General features: G+C 43.0%; 1 protein-coding gene and 1 pseudogene across 4 annotated transcripts in view; both read right to left on the bottom strand.

The window, feature by feature from the left end:
• The window catches only part of LOC137384085 (uncharacterized), a 55,628-nt gene extending 45,147 nt beyond the window's left edge, over window positions 1–10,481 (bottom strand). For all 4 annotated transcript variants that reach the window (XM_068057678.1, XM_068057688.1, XM_068057697.1 and 1 more), the window contains exons 1-5: window positions 10,105–10,481; window positions 4,440–4,548; window positions 2,126–2,259; window positions 1,551–1,700; window positions 1,415–1,442 (exon numbers count right to left, since the gene is read on the bottom strand). In XM_068057678.1, coding sequence (XP_067913779.1) covers window positions 1,415–1,442; window positions 1,551–1,700; window positions 2,126–2,259; window positions 4,440–4,494 — 367 coding nt within the window. In that variant the 5' untranslated portion in view covers window positions 4,495–4,548; window positions 10,105–10,481. The remainder of the gene's footprint in view (window positions 1–1,414; window positions 1,443–1,550; window positions 1,701–2,125; window positions 2,260–4,439; window positions 4,549–10,104) is intronic.
• A 6,362-nt stretch (window positions 10,482–16,843) lies between these two features.
• On the bottom strand, window positions 16,844–17,396 carry LOC137380574 (histone chaperone ASF1 pseudogene; annotated as a pseudogene).
• Window positions 17,397–18,580: the final 1,184 nt, after the last annotated feature.

The raw sequence follows: 18,580 nt of genomic DNA, 5'->3' as shown, positions 1-18,580 counted from the left end.
TCCCTCCCTTCTTGAACAGGGGCATCAAATTAGCGATTTTCCAATCCACTGGGACCCTCCCGGAATCCAGTGAGTTCTGGAATATTTCAACCAATGCCTCCACTATCTCTACAGCCACTTCCTTTAAAACCCTTGGATGTAGGCCATCAGGTCCTGGAGACTTGTCTGCCTTTAGTCCCATTAGTTTGTCAAATACTTTGTCCCTCGTGATAAGAGACTGTTACAAGATCTTTCCACCCATTAGCTCCTTGCTTATTTGATATTTGTGGGATCACGTGTCCTCCACGTGAAGACCGATGCAAAATATTGGTTTAAATTATCTGCCATGTCCCTGTTCCCCATTATCAATTCTCCAGTCGCATCTTCCAAGGGTCCCATGCTCACCTTAGCTACTCTCTTTTTATATACCCATAAAAGCTAGGGCGGCACAGTGGCGCAGTGGTTAGCACCGCAGCCTCACAGCTCCAGGGACCCGGGTTCGATTCCGGGTACTGCCTGTGTGGAGTTTGCAAGTTCTCCCTGTGTCTGCGTGGGTTTTCTCCGGGTGCTCCGGTTTCCTCCCACAAGCCAAAAGACTTGCAGGTTGATGGGTAAATTGGCCATTATAAATTGTCACTAGTATAGGTAGGTGGTAGGGAAATATAGGGACAGGTGGGGATTTTTGGTAGGAATATGGGATTAGTGTAGGATTAGTATAAATGGGTGGTTGATGTTCGGCACAGACTCGGTGGGCCGAAGGGCCTGTTTCAGTGCTGTATCTCTAATCTAAAAAGCTCTTGCTGATTGATTATGAAAGTAAATTGGTATAAATATAAAAACAATTTTGTCCCTCTTGATTAGCTTTTTAGTCATCAGCTGCTGGTTCCGAAAAAATTCCCAATCCTCTGTCCTACCACCAGTTTGCACTACTTTGTAGGCCTTAGTTTTTGATTGGATACTCTCATTGACTGCCTTTGTTAACCAGCAGAAAGACTCGTGGCCTAAATTTCGTGTTAGAGTGCTGCCAGTTCCACGTGGAGGTCATCATTTCAACTCCCTGACCCTGCGATTTGAAACTTAAAACAAATTTATCCCCTTCCTCAGCTGGCAGTTTTGGGACAGTGTAGCCACCTTCCAATGCCTATCGCAAGAACTCTTCCTCTCTCTTTCCATCTCCACAGAAAATCCCTGTCATGGAGTTGCCTAAAAACACAAAGGATTCTGCCCATGAAGTATGGTCCAGGCACATCGCCCAAGATCCCCCCGCCGCCAGTAATATGCGGCGGGCCTTTCTCAACGTCACGGGTCGAGGCGGACCTCTCCCCTCAACATTTTACTGGCCCCTGCACTGCCACCCGCGGCTTCGAGGGGCCGGTAAAATTCAGCCCTTAGTATTTTGCTACTTCAAATGGTGAAAATCCAAACTGATACTTGCCTCTGATGGGAAAGATGATCTCAACAACCTGAATTTAAAATAAAAAAGAACATGCTGATTAGAACATTAGAAATTAATGAATATTCAAATAGTCAAACTAAACATCATTTACTGATTTTTCCCACTCGAATCTTACCCGGTTATCTTTTGTGCATCTGTGTGTATATTTTAATAACAGATATTTCAATGAAGTGCAATTAAACCAGATCGCATGTGGCAGTAGATTTTTGCAAGGCTCAATACAATTTAATGGTTTGCCTTTCTCCAAAATAGCAATGACTCTGTTCTGTGGAAAGAAAAAAATTAAATATGTTTTTATTTCCTTCAATGACATCCAGTTATAAATTACTTCTTGCAAAAGGAATTCAAATTTACTATGAAATTAGAAATAACACATTAAAAAACCATAAACAGAAAGCAATGATGTTGAATAGAACCCCCTAGTGCATCAGCCAAATGATCTCTACAATTCAATTTTTACTCCCCACTTACGAGAGAAAGGAGAGAAGAGGCAAGGGGTGAGCACAAGCAAGGGGACAGGCTAGGGTGGGGGGTGCAGTGGTGGAGGAGCAGAGAACTGAGCTCCACTGTACTGCCTTTACCCTGTGGTGACACAAATCCATCACAGAGGAAATTTAAGCTCCAAGTGCATCTTTGCTTCCTGTTAGATATTGAACAAATGGAAACAAGATTCTAAAACTCAAAACTTACATTCACATTCCATTCTTTTTCATCTTGAGATCCAACTGGGCAGTCAGAAGAGATGCTTTTAGTCTCAATTCTACATTCATTTTCATCAATGATTATGTCAGTTTCCTCTTGAATTATTGCTTCTGTTGCAGTAACTGTAAATTGAAAGCACTATATAAGAACTTATAGCAGTGTACAGATTCTACACAGACTTCGTGGGTTGAATATCTTGTTTCTGTGCTGTAACATGATGTCATTTTTGAACTTTATTATATACGTGTGCTCAATACAGACAAAAAAAAACTTGTACTGTTAATTTACCATGCCAGCTTTGTTCTGTTTTATACCCATCTTAATGCCAGCATAGGTATCAATGCAACTTTCTGCATCATATAGTGCAAATGCTAGCACCATTACTACAGTTTTACTTCATTCTCTCAATGGGAAACTTTGGCCCTGAATTTCTTGTGCTGTTGCACCAGGAATCTAGTATAATTTGAGCAGGAAATGTTGGATTACTGCTGCTTTCTTCTTTGCCCACCAGAAGTGGGCAGGCATAGGAACACAATATGCAAATGAGGAAAGTGCATCACGCAACACATTTCTCCATCAATTTCACCTTGCAATGTTGACCACAAGGGATACCTGCGTCGCCCTAGCATTCAGTGCGTGAAGGACTGACAGTGGGTTGGGTAGGTTAAATTTGAAAGGACCAGCTTCCCACTTTTTACAGTTTTTAAAATTCCCGAGGCCATCAGAGGCCCTCCCTCCTGCTCCACCTGAGATGGGGTGGGGGAAATGGTACCCCAGTCGTGCCACACAGGCCCCATTCCCCAGGCAAAATATTTAACTGCTCCTGACCCCATGAAATGGGCTGGTGTTGGGGGCATGACGAAGGGGATGGGCAGGAATCCTGTCCTGTTGAAGTTCAGACAATGCTGTGGTGGACAGAAAGTTGAGGGCCTTTATATTTTACAATTTTAAAGGGAATGCAGGAAATGAGACATCTGGGGGTGTAGGTACACAGGACAAATTGAAAAGGCTGTTAAAAAAAAATACAGGGTCCTTGGTTTTATTAATAGAGTTATGCAAGGAAGTATTGCAAACCAGCTGTAGTATTGCGTTCATTTCTGGGCACCACACTTTAGGAAGGATGGTATGGCCTTAGGGCGGGTGCAGAAGAGATTTACTAGAATGATACCAAGGATGAGGAACTTCAGTTATGTGGACATAAGGAGTTGGGACTGTTTTCCTTTGGGCAGAAAAGGTTAAGAGCAGATTTGACAGAGGTGTTCAAAATCATGAATGGTTTTGATCGAATAAATAAAGAGAAACTGTTTCCAGTGGCAGAAGGGTCAGTAAACAGAATAGACAGATTTAAGGTAACAAAAGCAGAGGTGACATGAGGACACCATTTTTTTTTTTAAATAACAGCAAGTTGCTGTGACATGAAATGCACTGAGAAAAAGCTGATGGAAGCATATTCACAAGCGACATTTAAAAAGAACTTGGTAAAATACTTGAAGGGAAAAAATTTACAGGACTACAGGGGAAGAACAGAGGAGTGGGACTAATGGATAGTGCTACAAGAGGTCAGCACAGGCACAGTGGGCCTTCTGTACTGAAGAAGTTCATGGTAAATAAAACTAAGCTTGGGGTGTTCATCATTAAGCAAAATTACAATCTGTGCTGTGATCACAAGATATAGACCAGGACATCATCCAACATTCTGAAGCACACTGAAATAAATGTAAACATTCTCTCCCTAGTATCAAATTATAGGATCCTTTATTTTATTCATTCATGAGACATGGGCGCCTCTGGCAGGGCCAGCATTTATTGCCCATTCCTAACTGCTCTCGAGACTACTGGATGGCTTGTTAGGCCATGTCAAAGGACAGTTAAGAGTCAACCACATTGCTGTGGGTCTGGAACCACGTACAGGTCAGACTGCGTTAGGACAGATTTCCTTCCCTAAAAGTCATATAGTGAACCAGAAGGGTTATTTTTAAACAATAATTCAGTAGTTGCACAGTCACCATGACTGATACCAGATTTTTATTTCAGATTTATTTAATTAACTGACTTTAAATTCCCCAGCCGTGTGGGATTTGAACTCATGTCTCTGGATCACTCGTCCAGGCCTCTGGATTAGACTCCAGTAACTTAACCCTATGCCACCATACCCATAATTGAAAGCGTGGAAGAGCCTCAATTTACAACAGCCATGATCTCCTGCATTTAACATTTTTCTGCATCAATTGTGAATTCACTAGGCAGCATAACTGGTAACTCCTACAGAAAACAAAAGATATCATAACAATGCTTCACCTACATTTTGTTGCTACGATGAGGAGAATGAAAAAGATCAGCTTCTGACTCTGAAGCATCGCGATCGGACCAAACTGCTCCGATAGACAGAGGAAGCTGGAGTCACACTGGATCTGGAAAAAAAAGGAAACAAGGAGTCCGAAAAAAAATGAAAACATTAAGGAAAAAGTAGTTAAGGCATTTACATGCTTTATGGAATGATAACTGTAGTGATTAGCAGCTGCTGCCATTTGGCTGCCGTGTTTCCGACATTCCAACAGTGACTACATTTGAAAGGTACTTGATTTGCTGTAGAGCACTTTGGGAACATCCTGAGGTGGTGAAAGATGTTACATAAATCAAAGGTATTTCCTCTTTCTCTCTTTGACTACTGGGTGTTTGCAGCTACTGCAAACACGTGTAGTCATTGAATGGATGGCAGACAACAGGAAACATTCAACAACCAAAGCAGATTTAGTTCTAGGAACTGCCTTTAGTGTATACAATAGTGGGGGCTCAGCCTGCACCCAAATTACAGCAGAGGGTGTTGTATGTCGAAGACTCAGGGAACACCTCAGACTCTTGCACTTGTTCCAGCAATGTGACAAATGGTCCAGCACAGGAGACTGGTGAGAGTCTGATTCACAGCCCCACAAGGCACCAACAGATAACCCAACTGCCAGCTATCGCATGCAAGATGAGAATGGGAGAAGCCCATCCACATGCTTGAAAAAAAAAGTTCATGAAGGGTCAGTAAACCAATGGGTTCCCTTTTATGAACAGGAAAGGTCAAGGATTTCTGTGCTACCCATGAAATGAAATGTCCATACCTTCTGCTAAAGGTTGTAAAGCTTGTTTCAGACCACTGCACTTTAAAAATAGCAGCAAGCAGGTGGTGGGCCGGTCTTTCCATTCAACCATAGTCAAGGTTAGTAGCAACACCCTGTTCAACTAAAATTCAGTGTCAAACAAAACTCTCACTAACCTGAAGGGAAAAAAGAAAGGCTCATTGGATAGGATAGGATAGGCTATAATGATCTGCATTCAGAGCTACCTTGATATGTCTAAATAAAATTAGATAAGATGTCTGTATAACCTTAGATTATCTGCAAGCCGTGGCAACCTGGTTCTGGATGCTAACAAGAATTTTCCCATTGTGATTTCATTTACTAGGAGCTTGCTCCTTCCCTGATACATTTAATGGTGACAGAAACCATGGCTCTACCCCCCGCCCCCCAAACTGCCCCAGCAGTGGGCTAGGTGGTTGGGCGGGGGGGGGGGGGGGCATACCACAGCTCTTGGAGGCGGAACTTCTTCCAGGCCCCGTGGAGGTGGGCTCTCCCCTGACTTTCCAGCTGGTAGTCAAGGCCACCGCCTCAGTTCAATTCCAGCCCATATTCCATTTAGCCCGATTCCACATTCTGACTGGCAGCAGCAGGATTAAACAGAAATACTTCCTCGGAGTTAAAAATTTTTTTAATTAAAGTGCAAGGATATTGAATGATTTCTGCTCTGGTGGTACCCTTACAACTGTAACCAATGAAATACTTTAGAACTGCAGTCACTATTGTAATGTAGAAGAGGCAGGAAATGAAAGATTTGATGACTCAGAGACAGAGTCATTTACAGCACAGAAAAAAAAAGAGAATGAAAGATTTGATGAGTCAGAGTCATTTACAACACAGAAGGAGGGCATTCAGACCATCGATTCCATGCTGGCTCTCCATGGAGCTATGCAGTCAGTCCCACTCCCCAGCTCGATCCCCGTAGTCCGGAAAGTCTACTTCGCTCAGGTGGCCATCCAACTTCCTCTTGAAGTCACCGATCATCTTTGCTTCCACCACCCTCGTGGTCAGCAAGTATCAGGTCATTGCTACCCACTGCATAAAAAAGTGCTTCCTCACATTCCCCTTGTATCTTTTATCCAAAACTTTCAATCTGTGTCCCCTAGTCCCTGTACCGTTTGTTAATGAGAACAGATTTTCCTTGTCTAACTTATCTAAGCCCGTCAGAATCTTGTACACGTGTATTAAATCTCCCCTTGTTCTAAGGGAGAACAAACACAGCTTTTCCAACCCAATCTTGTAACTAAAATCCACCATCCCTGGAACCATTCTGGTAAATATCATCTGCACCCTCTCAAGGAACCTCACATTGTAAAGCATTTGGATTTTTTTTTTTTTTAAATATTGTGATGCATTTGTTAATATCTCTTGCATTTGTATTAGTAAAATGTAACCAGTTGTTCTGTGGACTAGCATGTGGGACTCATCGAGTGGTAAAAATATAGAGGCGGAGGATATTGTGACAAAGGAAGAAGAATTCTGACTGAAGACAGCATCGCTGGGGTTTATATTGGACTTTTATTTTAAAAAGACAAATGTAACTGAACAAAGGACCCCCAAACACAGACAGACAAATCAGGACATGCCACTGGCGTAGCCTGGGCTGTTACAATATCAGACAGCCTGTCAACAGCCATTCTCATGGGCAATGGCCTTTTGAAATACGTGTGAATGGTTTCCTTCTTACCTTATCAAGATGCAGAAATCAAATCCATGGGTGGTATGCACCCAACCCCCCGCCCCCACCACCGTGCTGAGAGCAGGATATGACCACATGCAGGTGGTCTTGCATAGCCAGTGTGGGATTGATATAGCACTGAAACCTAATTGGATGACCCAATTCAAAATAGTACCTTATATGTCAAGAGGCCAGGGTCAGAAAGGGGTATAAAGCTACAGCTCACAAAAGACATTGTTGCTGCAGTTGCGAAGTGTGACTTGGTCAGTCACAGGAAGGGGGAAGAGGGTAGAAATCAGAAATTGGCAGCCCATTTCACTGCTTAACGTAAACTACAAGATTCTGTCCAAAGCCATCACCAGTCAAGTCTGCTCTGGAGTTGGTAACTCACCCCGATCTGACCTGTACTGTACCCGGCAGGAAGATCCGATAGCCTTGCGCTACTCAGGGATACGAACACTTATATGCAGGACAGGATGGGTGGACACCAGCTTGGACCAGGAAAAGGCTTTTGACAGGATATCACACACGTACATGGACGCGCTCTCCAAAATGGGGGTTGGGGAGGGAATCCGCAATTGCGTCCAACTGCTCTGCACAAACATCAGTAACGCAGTCTCAATCAATGGGTGGGAATTGGAAAGTTACCTGATCAAATCTGGAGTCAGACAGGACTAATCCTTTCTCCCATGTCTTGCTTGTTTGCTGTATTGAACCATTTGTTGAGTCCATTAGGAAGGATGCAGGCATAAGAGTGGTGACAATCCCAGGCAGCTGAGGCATTCAGGTCAAAGCCTTTCTGAACATGGATGACGTCGCTGTCTTCTGCTCAGATCCACTGTCCGTTCGTAGGCTGATGAGCATCTGCAACCAGTTTGAACGGGCCTCAGGAGCCAAAGTAAATCGTGGCAAAAGCGAGGTCATGTTCTTTAGGAACTGGGCTGACCGATCCTTTGTCCCCTTCACTATCAGATCAGACTACCTGAACGTGCTGGGGATATGGTTCAGAGAGGCCAGGGCATGTGCCAAAACCTGGAAGGAGTGAGTATCCATGGTAAACCATAAACTGATGTTACGACCAGGTGAGAAGGGGTCTAGGGGTTCCCTCTCAGCCTCTGCCTGATTTAACCATAACAGGGTTTTAGAAACACCGTGTTTTTAGCTCCCCCTCAGGTGAATCCGCATTCACTGCTCCAATTGTAAGGCAAAGAAATCAGACAGCTTTCCTTAGATTTAAACAAGAAAGGTGGACGTTTATTAATCTTAAACTCTAATCCAGTTAACAACTACGAATATGCGACGTGACCAAGCGTGGTAAACACACACGCAGATAGAGGCAGAAAAAGCAGAAAAGAATAAAAGGGGAAAAGTTTGAGGCAATATTGGGAATATAATTGCAGTCCTTTGAGTTCAATGTGGAGTCTTTGTCCTGCAATTCGTTGGGTCCCAGTGCACACTTCAACTTGTTTCAATGTAGGAGATTTTTCTCTCGAGGTTTACATGTCTTCCAGGGATCCGGTGGCTTAGGAGAAAGCGAGAGAGAGACAGCCAGGAGAGAGGCGGTCTTGTTTCAGCTTCAGTTGCAAACTCTAATCTCAATTCAAACTGTCCTGTATCTCATTCAAAAGCCTGGATCAGCCGGTCAGTCATGTGACCAGCTGGCTTAACCACTCATGTCTTTGTGGATTTCAAAGCTCTCGGTGGTGGGGTGTAGTTCTGTCTCTTACACCGACAAGATGTGGCTCTCCATTGCCCAGCCCAATCTCTGTTACTTGAATCAGTGAGCAATTCTTTTGTCTCTCAAAGCACTGCCTCTTAGTATGCAAATGTTCTTCCAGCCAAGTGTCTGGTGATCTTCAAACAAATCATCTCTTCACTCCAGCAACAGTTTAAAATCAGTGTTCATATGATGAAATTAATATGTCTCATTTTTAGCAGGTGGGGGTCTGCATGACACTGAGCATGTGGTAGCAGTGTCCCCTCTCCATTGCAGGAGAACCTGGTCATCAGGTGCGAACTGCTCATGTTGTTACTTAACGTGGCGCAGGTCTGACCTATACCCCACTCCTGCGCTGTGGCGGTCACCCGAGCAACCTTCTGCTTTATCTGGAAATCCAAAATGGATCCTGTCTGGAGGAACATGATGTTCAAACCTCCAGATAAAAGGGGGAAACAACGTACCCAACATTGCCCTAATCCTGATGGACACCTTTGCGTGCGGCTGCATCAAGCTGTCCATACAGCCCTGGTATGCAAATGCCAACTGTCACTACATATTGAGGTTCTATCCGTCCCCGGTGTTGTGCAGGATGGATCTGGCCACATTGCCGCAGATACTCCATTCAGTTGGACCATGCCGTACCATCTAACCTTCATGAAAAAGTTTGTGCAGAAAAACACTTTTGCCCACCATCCATCAGACAGTGGGGAGTAATAAAAATTTCAGGTCGGGATGGGTAGAGGTGCGGGAAAAATAATTTTTGATTGGATGTGGGGATGGTGGGAAGGGGGGGGGCAGTTTAGGTATATGAGAAGTCAATTGTTGGTCATTTGGGGCAATTAAATAACTATTGGGGGGGGGGTTGGGGAAGGGCCTCCATCACTTAATTTTATATTTAATAAAAATTACTACTGATGTCCCTTTAAAAGTTAAAAATAGTAAGGCTGACAGCCCTTTAAAAGTAGCGCCTGCGCTTCTATTTAAATGAAGGGGACCAGGCCGCCGTGATGAAAGCACATCGCCGAGGAACCCGCTCCGCCGAACACTCAGTGCAGCAGAAAGCACCATTCACAGGAAACACATTTTAGCGTCAGATCAGTTGAGAGTATGTGTTGAAGGATTAACACTGCAATGTTCCAGTTCACTCTCCTGTTCACCTGCTGGCTTGGGGACTGCAACTTCTCCCAAGTAACATTTGTGAAGATCTGTCCGGTCACTTTCAGCCATCGTTTCAATTCGCGTCGATCGGCGGTACGGGGGAATTCCAAGTATCCCGAGTAGGAGCGGGAACAGAGTAACCACAGCCCAAGGCACTAAATCAGAGACAGAGCAGAGAGCTCCCTAATCCCTTTCCCCTCTGTCCACAATCGCTAACCACAACCACCCTCCCCCTCCTCCCCAAATCACAATCAATGGATAGAGATACATAGAGAGACTGTAAACTCACCGGCTCACACTGCAACTGTAGACAGACCTGGAACAGTCGGCTGGATTCCTCCACACCCAAGGGAGACTCGGCCTCTTGATGGATCCTACTCTAACGCTGCTAATGTTTCTGCTTATTTACTATTACCCACACAGTTCACACAACCTGAGTAACAGAGACAGGAAGCCGCAACTCCTTGCACAAGCATCTCTGACCGGGTGAATTATTGTTAGACGGTCAGTCTAACAGCCTCTCCTCCCACCCTCAATATATTTTATAACTAGTAAACGGTGTTGGATACGTATTACGTCTGCAAAGGTGTATAAAACAGGAGCTTTACTACAACACATCGAACTCCGCTGCCTTACATTTTCCCGGACGGTACCAGCACAAATCATGTGAAGTTGCATCACTTCTTGTGATGACGTACACGGTATATGATTGGCATATTAAACAATTAGAATTAAATCATTAACAACCCAATATAATACGTTATCCTACATTCATAGGTTTTCCATCACAGTTTCCAGATTAATCTTTAAATCGTGATGACAGCAGGACAATCCAGGAGGGTTGGCAATTGGCCCCACATTGCTCCCGCCCACCTTGTTCCTAATATAATTGTAACAATGTCTGTGTTGGTTTTAGTATCTGTCCCCTAACTCCATTCACCTACTTTGACTCCCTATCTCTTAATGCCCCTGGACAGAAAAAAAAAACTTTATTGATCTCAGATTTAAATCATTAATTGAGCTAAAAGAAAGACTTGCATTTATTTAGCAACTTTCATGATCACCGGATGTCTCAAAGCACTGTAGAGCAGATGAAGTACCTCAGAAATATAGTCACTGTTTAATGTAGGCATTGCTTCTTTTTGTGGGAGGGTGTTCCACACTTCTACCACCCTTTATGTGAAGAAGTGATTTCTAATTTCTCTTGAATAGCCCGGCACTGATTTAAAGGTTTTGCCCCCTTATCCGAGACTCGCCCACCTGCAGAAAAAAACGCTTTATCTACTGAATCAATTCCTTTTAAAATCTTCAATCAAATAACCCTTTAACCTCCTATATAGTAGGGAATAAATGCTTAATTTATGTAACTTTGCCTTGTAGTTTAATCCATGGAGCCATGGTATCATTCTGGTGAATCTGTGCTGCACTCTTTCCAAGGCCAATACATACTTTTTAAGGTGCAGTGCCCAGAACTGTACACCTTATTCCTGATGTGACCTAACCATGGCTTTGAATAACTGCAGTAAAACTTCCTTCCCTTTATGTTCCAGCCCTGCACTTAGGATTAGAAATAATAGCAGGAGTAGGCCATTCAACCCCTTGAGACTGTTCTGTCATTCAGTATGATCATAGATGATCTTCTAACTCAATTCCCCCTTCCTGAGCTATCCCCATAATTCCTTAATTCCCTTAGTATTCACTAATCTATCAATATCTGTCTTGAATATGTTCAACAACTAAGACTCTACAGCCCTCTTGGGTAGAGAAATCCAAAGATCCACAATCCTTTCAGTGAAGAAATTATTCCTCATCTCAGTCCTAAATGGCTGAAAACTTATTCTGAGACTATGACCCTAGTTCTAGACTCTCCTGCCAAGCAAAACATCCTTCCAGCATCTACCCTATCAAGCCCTTTAAGAATGTTATGTGTTTCAATAAGATCAGCCCTCATTCTTCTAAATTCCATGGAATATGATCCCAGTCCTTCCAATGTCTCTGCCATAGGACAACACCTCATCCTAGAAATCAGTCTAGTAAATCTTCATTGCACTCTCTCCTAGGCGTGTACATCCTTCCTGAAGTAAGGAGACCAAACCTGTATACAGTACCCCAAGTGTGGTTTCACTATACAATTGCAGTAAGACTCTTATACTCTAATCCCTTTGTAATAAAGGCTAACATAGTATTTGCTTTCCTATTTGCTTGTTGTACTAGCATGTTAACTTTCTGTGATACGTGTATGGTTCCTATGAATGCCAACATTTTCCAGTCTCTCACCATTTTAAAAATAATCTGCTTTTCTATTTTTCCTTCCAAGTGGATAACTTCCCACTTCCCACATTACATTACATTCTTCATGTTCTTGCCCACTCATTCAATCTGTCTATATCCTTTTGCAGCCTCTTTGCATCTTCCTCAGCTTATTTTCCCACCTAACTTCCTATCGTCAGCAAACTTAGTTCACTTAGTCCCCTCATCTAAGTCACTGATATAGATTGGAAATAGCTGAGGCCCAAGCACTGATCCTTGTGGTACCCTATTGGTTACAGCCTGCCAACCCAAAAATGATCTGTTTATTCTTATTCTGTTTTCTATCCATTAACCAATCCTCAATCCATGCTAATATATTACCCCCAATCCCATGAGCCCTAATTTTGAGTGGTAACCTCTTCTGTGGTACCGTATTGAATGCCCCTGGATATTCATTTCCCATCCCTGATCACCCTGCAGCCATGTCTCCATAATCCCGACTATATCATATCCGTTTACATCTATTTGCGCGATTAATTCATCCACTTTATTGCTAATGCTCCATGCATTAAGGCACAAAGGCTTAAGGCTTGTCTTTTCAACATCACTTGTCCCCTTCCCACTAATTTTCATTGTGGACCTGTTTGATTCTGGCCCTTGATTTCTCTGCCTATCACTTTTCTTATTCCCCTTACTTTCTTTTGTTCTTGTCTTTGATCCCCCTGCTCTGACTCCTTGCAAAGGTTCCCATCCTGCTGCCATTTTAGTTTAAATCTTCCCCATTCAATAAGATCATAGCTGATCTGATTGTAGCCTCAACTTTACTTTTGTGCCTGAACCATACCCCTTTACTCCCTTGTCGGTAATAAATCTATCTAGATCAGCCTTGAATATATTAAATGACCCAGCCTCCACTGCTCACTGGGATAAATAATTTCAAAGATTAACGACCGTCTGAGAGAAGAAATTTCCCCTCATTTCTATTTTAAATGGGAGACCGCTTCATTTGAGACTCTGACCCCTAGTTCTAGATTCCCCCACGAGGAGAAACATCCTCTCAGCATCTACCCTGTCAAGCCTCCTCAGAATCTTATATATTTCAATAAGATCATCTCTCATTCTTCTAAACTTCAATGAGTATAGGCCCAACCTGCACAACCTTTCCTCATAAGGCAAACACCTTCATCCCAGGAATTAGCCTTCTCTGAACTGCCTCCAATGCAAATTATCCCTCCTTAAATCAGGTGACCAAAACTGTATGCAGTACTCTAGGTGTGGTCTCACCAACACCCTGTACAATTATAACAAGACTTCCCTACTTTATACTCCATTCCCCTTGCAATAAAGGCCAACATTCCATTTGCCTTCCTAATTACTTGCTGTACCTGCATGCTAACTTTCTGATTCATGTACGAGGGCACCCAGATCCCTCTGTACCGTAGCATTCTACAGTCTCTCCCCATTTAAATAATGTTCTGCTTTTCTATTCATCCTGCCAAAGTGGACAACCTCACATTTCCCCACATTATACACCATCTGCCACATTTTTTCCCACTCACTTAACCTATCTATATCCCTTTGCAGACTCCTTATGTCGTCCTCACAACTTGCTTTCCTACCTATCTTTGTATTGTCAGCAAATTTGGCTACAATACACTCGAGCCCTTCATCCAAGTCATCAATGCAGGTTGTAAATAGTTGAGGCCCCAGTACTGATCCCTGTGGCACTTCACTCATTACATTTTGCCAACCTGAAAAAGACCCATTTATCCCAACTCTCCATTTCCTGTTAGTCAGCCAATCCTCTATCCATGCTAATATATTACCCCCAACATGAGCTCTTATCTTGTGTAGTGACCTTTCATGTCGCACCTTATCGAATGCCTTTTGAAAATCCAAATACACTACATCTATTGGTTTCCCTTTATCCACCCTGCTTGGTACATCCTCAAAGAATTCTATTAAATTTATCAATCAAAATTTTCCTTTCGCAAAACCATATTGACTCTGCCTGATTGCATTATTATTTTCTAAATATTCTGCTATTGCTGCCTTAATTATGGATTCTAGCATTTTCCCAATAATAGATATTAGGCCTAACTGGCCTATAGTTTCCTGATATCTGTCTCAGGTTAACTGGCCTATAGTTTTCTGCTATCTGTCTCCCTCCTTTCTTTGAATAGACATGTTACGTTTGCAGTTTTCCAAAATTCTGAACCCTTTCCAGAATCTGGGGATTTTGGAATATTACAAGCAACACATCCACTATTTGTGCAGCCTCTCTTTTAAGATCATAGGATGCAGGTCATCAGGTCCAGGGGACTTGTCAGCCTTTAGTCCCATTAGTTTTCCTAGTACCTTTTCTCCAGTGATAGCTTTAAGTTCCTCCCTACCTTTTGCCCCTTGATTTTCTACTATTCTTGGGATATTTTTTGCGTCTTCTTCCATGAAGACAGATACAAAATACTTGTTCAAATTCTCTGCTATTCCCTTCTTTCCCATTATTAATTCCCCAGTCTCATCTTCGAAGGGATCAATGTTTACTTTAGCTACTCTCTTCCTTTTTATATACTTGTAGAATCTCTTACTATTTGTTTTTATATTTCTTGCTGGTTTACTCTCATATTCTAATTTCTCCCTTTTTTTTTAAAGTCATCCATCGCTGGTTTGTAAATTTTTCCCAATCTTCTGGCCTCCCACTAATCTTCACAGCATTGTAGGCCTTTTCTTTCAATTTGATACCATCCTTCAGTTCCTTAGTTAGCCACAGATGGTACATCCTTCTTCTAAAGTCTTCTTGATAGTATATATCTGCTGAGAGTTATGAAATATCTCCTTCAATGTCTGCCACTGCTTATCTACCGTCTTACCTTTTAACCTACTTTCCAGTTCATTGTGGGGAAAGTCTTCGCTCAAGTCGCTTTAAACAGGCTCCAGAAGCTGGCTGAGCGTGTCTATCCTGAGGCACAGTGTGGCTTTCGAGCAGAGAGATCCACCACTGACATGCTGTTCTCCCTTTGCCAGCTACAGGAGAAATGCCACGAACAACAGATGCCCCTCTACGTTGCTTTCATTGATCTCACCAAAGCCTTTGACCTCGTCAGCAGACGTGGTCTCTTCAGACTACTAGAAAAGATCAGATGTCCACCAAAGCTACTCAGAATCATCACCTCATTCCATGACAATATGAAAGGCACAATTCAGCATAGTGGCGCCTCATCAGACCCCTTTCCTATCCTGAGTGGCGTGAAACAGGGCTGCGTTCTCGCACCTACACTGTTTGGGATCTGCTTCTCCCTGCTGCTCTCACATGCGTTCAAGTCTTCAGAAGAAGGAATTTTCCTGCACACAAGATCAGTTGGCAAGTTGTTCAACCTTGCCCATCTATGAGCGAAGACCAAAGTACTGAAAGTCCTCATCAGAGAACTCCTCTTTGCTGACGATGCTGCATTAACATCTCACATTGAAGAGTATCTGCAGAGACTCATCGACAGGATTGCGGCTGCCTGCGACGAATTTGGCCTAACCATCAGCCTCAAGAAAACAAAAATCATGGGACAGGACATCAGAAATGCTCCATCCATCAATATCGGCGACCACACTCTGGAAGTGGTTTAAGAGTTCACCTACCTAGGCTCAACTATCACCAGTAACCTATCTCTCGATGCAGAAATCAACAAGCGCATGGGAATGGCTTCCACTGCTATGTCCAGACTGGCCAAGAAAGTGTGGAAAAATGGCACACTGACACGGAACACAAATGTCCGAGTGTATCAAGCCTGTGTCCTCAGTACCTTGCTCTACGGCAGCGAGGCCTGGACAACGTATGTCAGCCAAGAGCGACGTCTCAATTCATTCCATCTTCGCTGCCTCCGGAGAATCCTTGGCATCAGGTGGCAGGACCGTATCTCCAACACAGAAGTCCTCGAGGCGGCCAACATCCTCAGCATATTCACCCTACTGATCCAGCAGCGCTTGAGATGGCCGTGTGAGCTGCATGGAAGATAGCAGGATCCCTAAGGACACATTGTGCAGCAAGCTCGTCACTGGTATCAGACCCACCGGTCATCCTTGTCTCCGCTTTAAAGATGTCTGCAAACGCGACATGATGTCCTGTGACATTGATCACAAGTCGTGGGAGTCAGTTGCCAGTGATCGCCAGAGCTGGCGGGCAGCCATAAAGGCAGGGCTAAAGTGTGGCGAGTCGGAGAGACTTAGCAGTTGGCAGGAAAAAAGACGGAAGTGCAAGGGGAGAGCCAACTGTGTAACAGCCCTGACAACCAATTTTATCTGCAGCACTTGTGGAAGAGTCTTTCACTCTAGAATTGGCCCAGTCTATATGAAAACTAAAGTCCCCCATGATTACTTTATTACCTTGTTACGTGCACCTTTAATTTCCTGTTTTATACTCTGCCTGACACTACAACAAATGATCGGGGGCTTCTAAGCTACTCCCATCAGCTTTTTCTGTCCCTTGTTGTTTCTTAGCTCCATCCAAATTGATTTACAGCTTGATTTTCCAAGCTAAGATCCTTTCTCTCTATTGCCTTTATCCCCTCCTTTATTATCAGGGCTACCTCTCCCCATTTTCCCATTTTGCCAGTCTCTCCTATAAGTCCAGTATCCAGGAATATTTAGTTCCAACCCTAGTCACCCTGCAACCACATTTCTGTAATGACCATTAGACGAAACTCATTAATTTCTATCTCTGCTAATAATTAGTCTTTTTCATTGCAAATGCTTCATGCATTTAGATATAATGCCTTTAGCATTTTGTTTCAATTTTTCCCTGATGCCACTCTGAAGCCCTTTGAAGTTGAAGGCAATGATCTTGTGAAAAGAATAGATTGCCTATCAGGATTTGTGTTCTCAGAAACATCTTTTTTTGTCACTGCCGTTATCCCAGTTGAGATGGGGCCTTGTAACTCATGGGTTTGATACCAAAATGTTCCACTGGAGTTTTGAAAAATCTGGTTTCACAGGAGGATTTTCACGCTGCTCTCGATTGTATACATAATATCCAATCCTGATAAACTCTTGACCTCAGTAAGTGCAGGCTATTAAAATTATACCTACTTCAACTGCATAGGCACCTAAGATAAGGGAAGGATTTGCTGGATCAGTCTGAAAGACAAACATATGTCCCACTAGCTTAGAGTCTGAGTCTTGGTCACATTCTTCCCTTTCAGCTGAACCCACAGAAATGATTTTCCACTCCAAGTCCTCAGACAAATCTTCGATGTGCTCAAAGGTGATATCAAACTGAAAAGGGTTGAGAAACAGCACTGGGCTGTCCAGCACCACCATGTTGTTCACCTGCACTTTCACCATGTCCACTACGTGTTTCTCTTTATTTTTTAAACTCTACCTCAGGCCAACCTGCACCAATTCAAAGCAGAAACTGAGACTGTGGGCCTGCTTGTCAGAGTGAGACAGGCCCCAAGTCTTGGTTCTGAATCTGATGAAAAGTCACAGACCTGAAACGTTAACTCTGCTTCTCTCTCCACAGATGCTGCCAGACCTGCTGAGTATTTCCAGGACTTTCTGTTTTTATTTTTTATGACTTCGTTGGCTGGTGGAAAATGAAAACACTGCCTGGCTGAGTTATACTCAGACACCACAATGGATGAGCCAAGAAGACTGGAGCGGGCTCATCTCCTTGACAGTGAGTCTGTCGCTCTCCAGGTGACTTCAACTGTCAGCATGACCATCATCTTACTCTGTAGCTGTAACAGCTAACATTCTTTATTTTTGTAGCTGACTACTACAATTTAGTGATCGGTGCATAAGGACCCCTAAATCTCTTTGGACCTCCACCATTCCTAACTTTTCACCATTAAAAAGATACTTGGATCTCACACTTGTGTTGAAATCAAACTGTTACAGTTTCGCTCACTCACTTAATCTAACAATGTCTCTTTGTAATTTTATGCTCCTGTTTACCGACTCATGACCACCTTCTCAAGGTTAATTAAGGGAAGGGCAACAAATGCTGGTCTTGCCAGCAATGCTCATATCCCAAGAATGAACAAAAAACACTATTCACTATGCCACAAATCTTTGTGTCATTGGCTAACTTGGATACATGGCTTGCTATTGTATTGTCTAAATCATTAATAAATATAGTTATTAATTGAGGCCCAGCACAAATCATTGTGTGGCACCACTAGCTACTTCATTCCATTTTGATTGCATACACATTATCCCTACTCTCTGTCTTCCACCATCAGACCAATCTCTGGTCAATAATTTGGTTTCAATTCCATGAGCTTTAATTTTAGCTAACAGTCTCTTACGAGCAGTCTTGTCAAATGCCTTCTTGAATTCATTTTCCTGTTTTCTACTTTAGTTACTTAATCAAAAATTTCAATTAGGTTCATTAGACATGATCGACCTTTTACAAATCCACATCTGATCTCTCGAATCAGCTCAAATTTCTCGAAGCCTGCAGTCATTCTGTCTTGACTATAGATTCCAGAGGGGTCAAGATTTCAGGAGGCACTACTCATGTAACA

The sequence above is a fragment of the Heterodontus francisci genome, chromosome 2 (assembly GCF_036365525.1).
Source record: "Heterodontus francisci isolate sHetFra1 chromosome 2, sHetFra1.hap1, whole genome shotgun sequence".
In the NCBI taxonomy this organism is placed as follows: domain Eukaryota; kingdom Metazoa; phylum Chordata; class Chondrichthyes; order Heterodontiformes; family Heterodontidae; genus Heterodontus; species Heterodontus francisci.
Note: the sequence above shows the minus strand (reverse complement) of the source record. Positions and strands in the feature narration are given on the sequence as shown.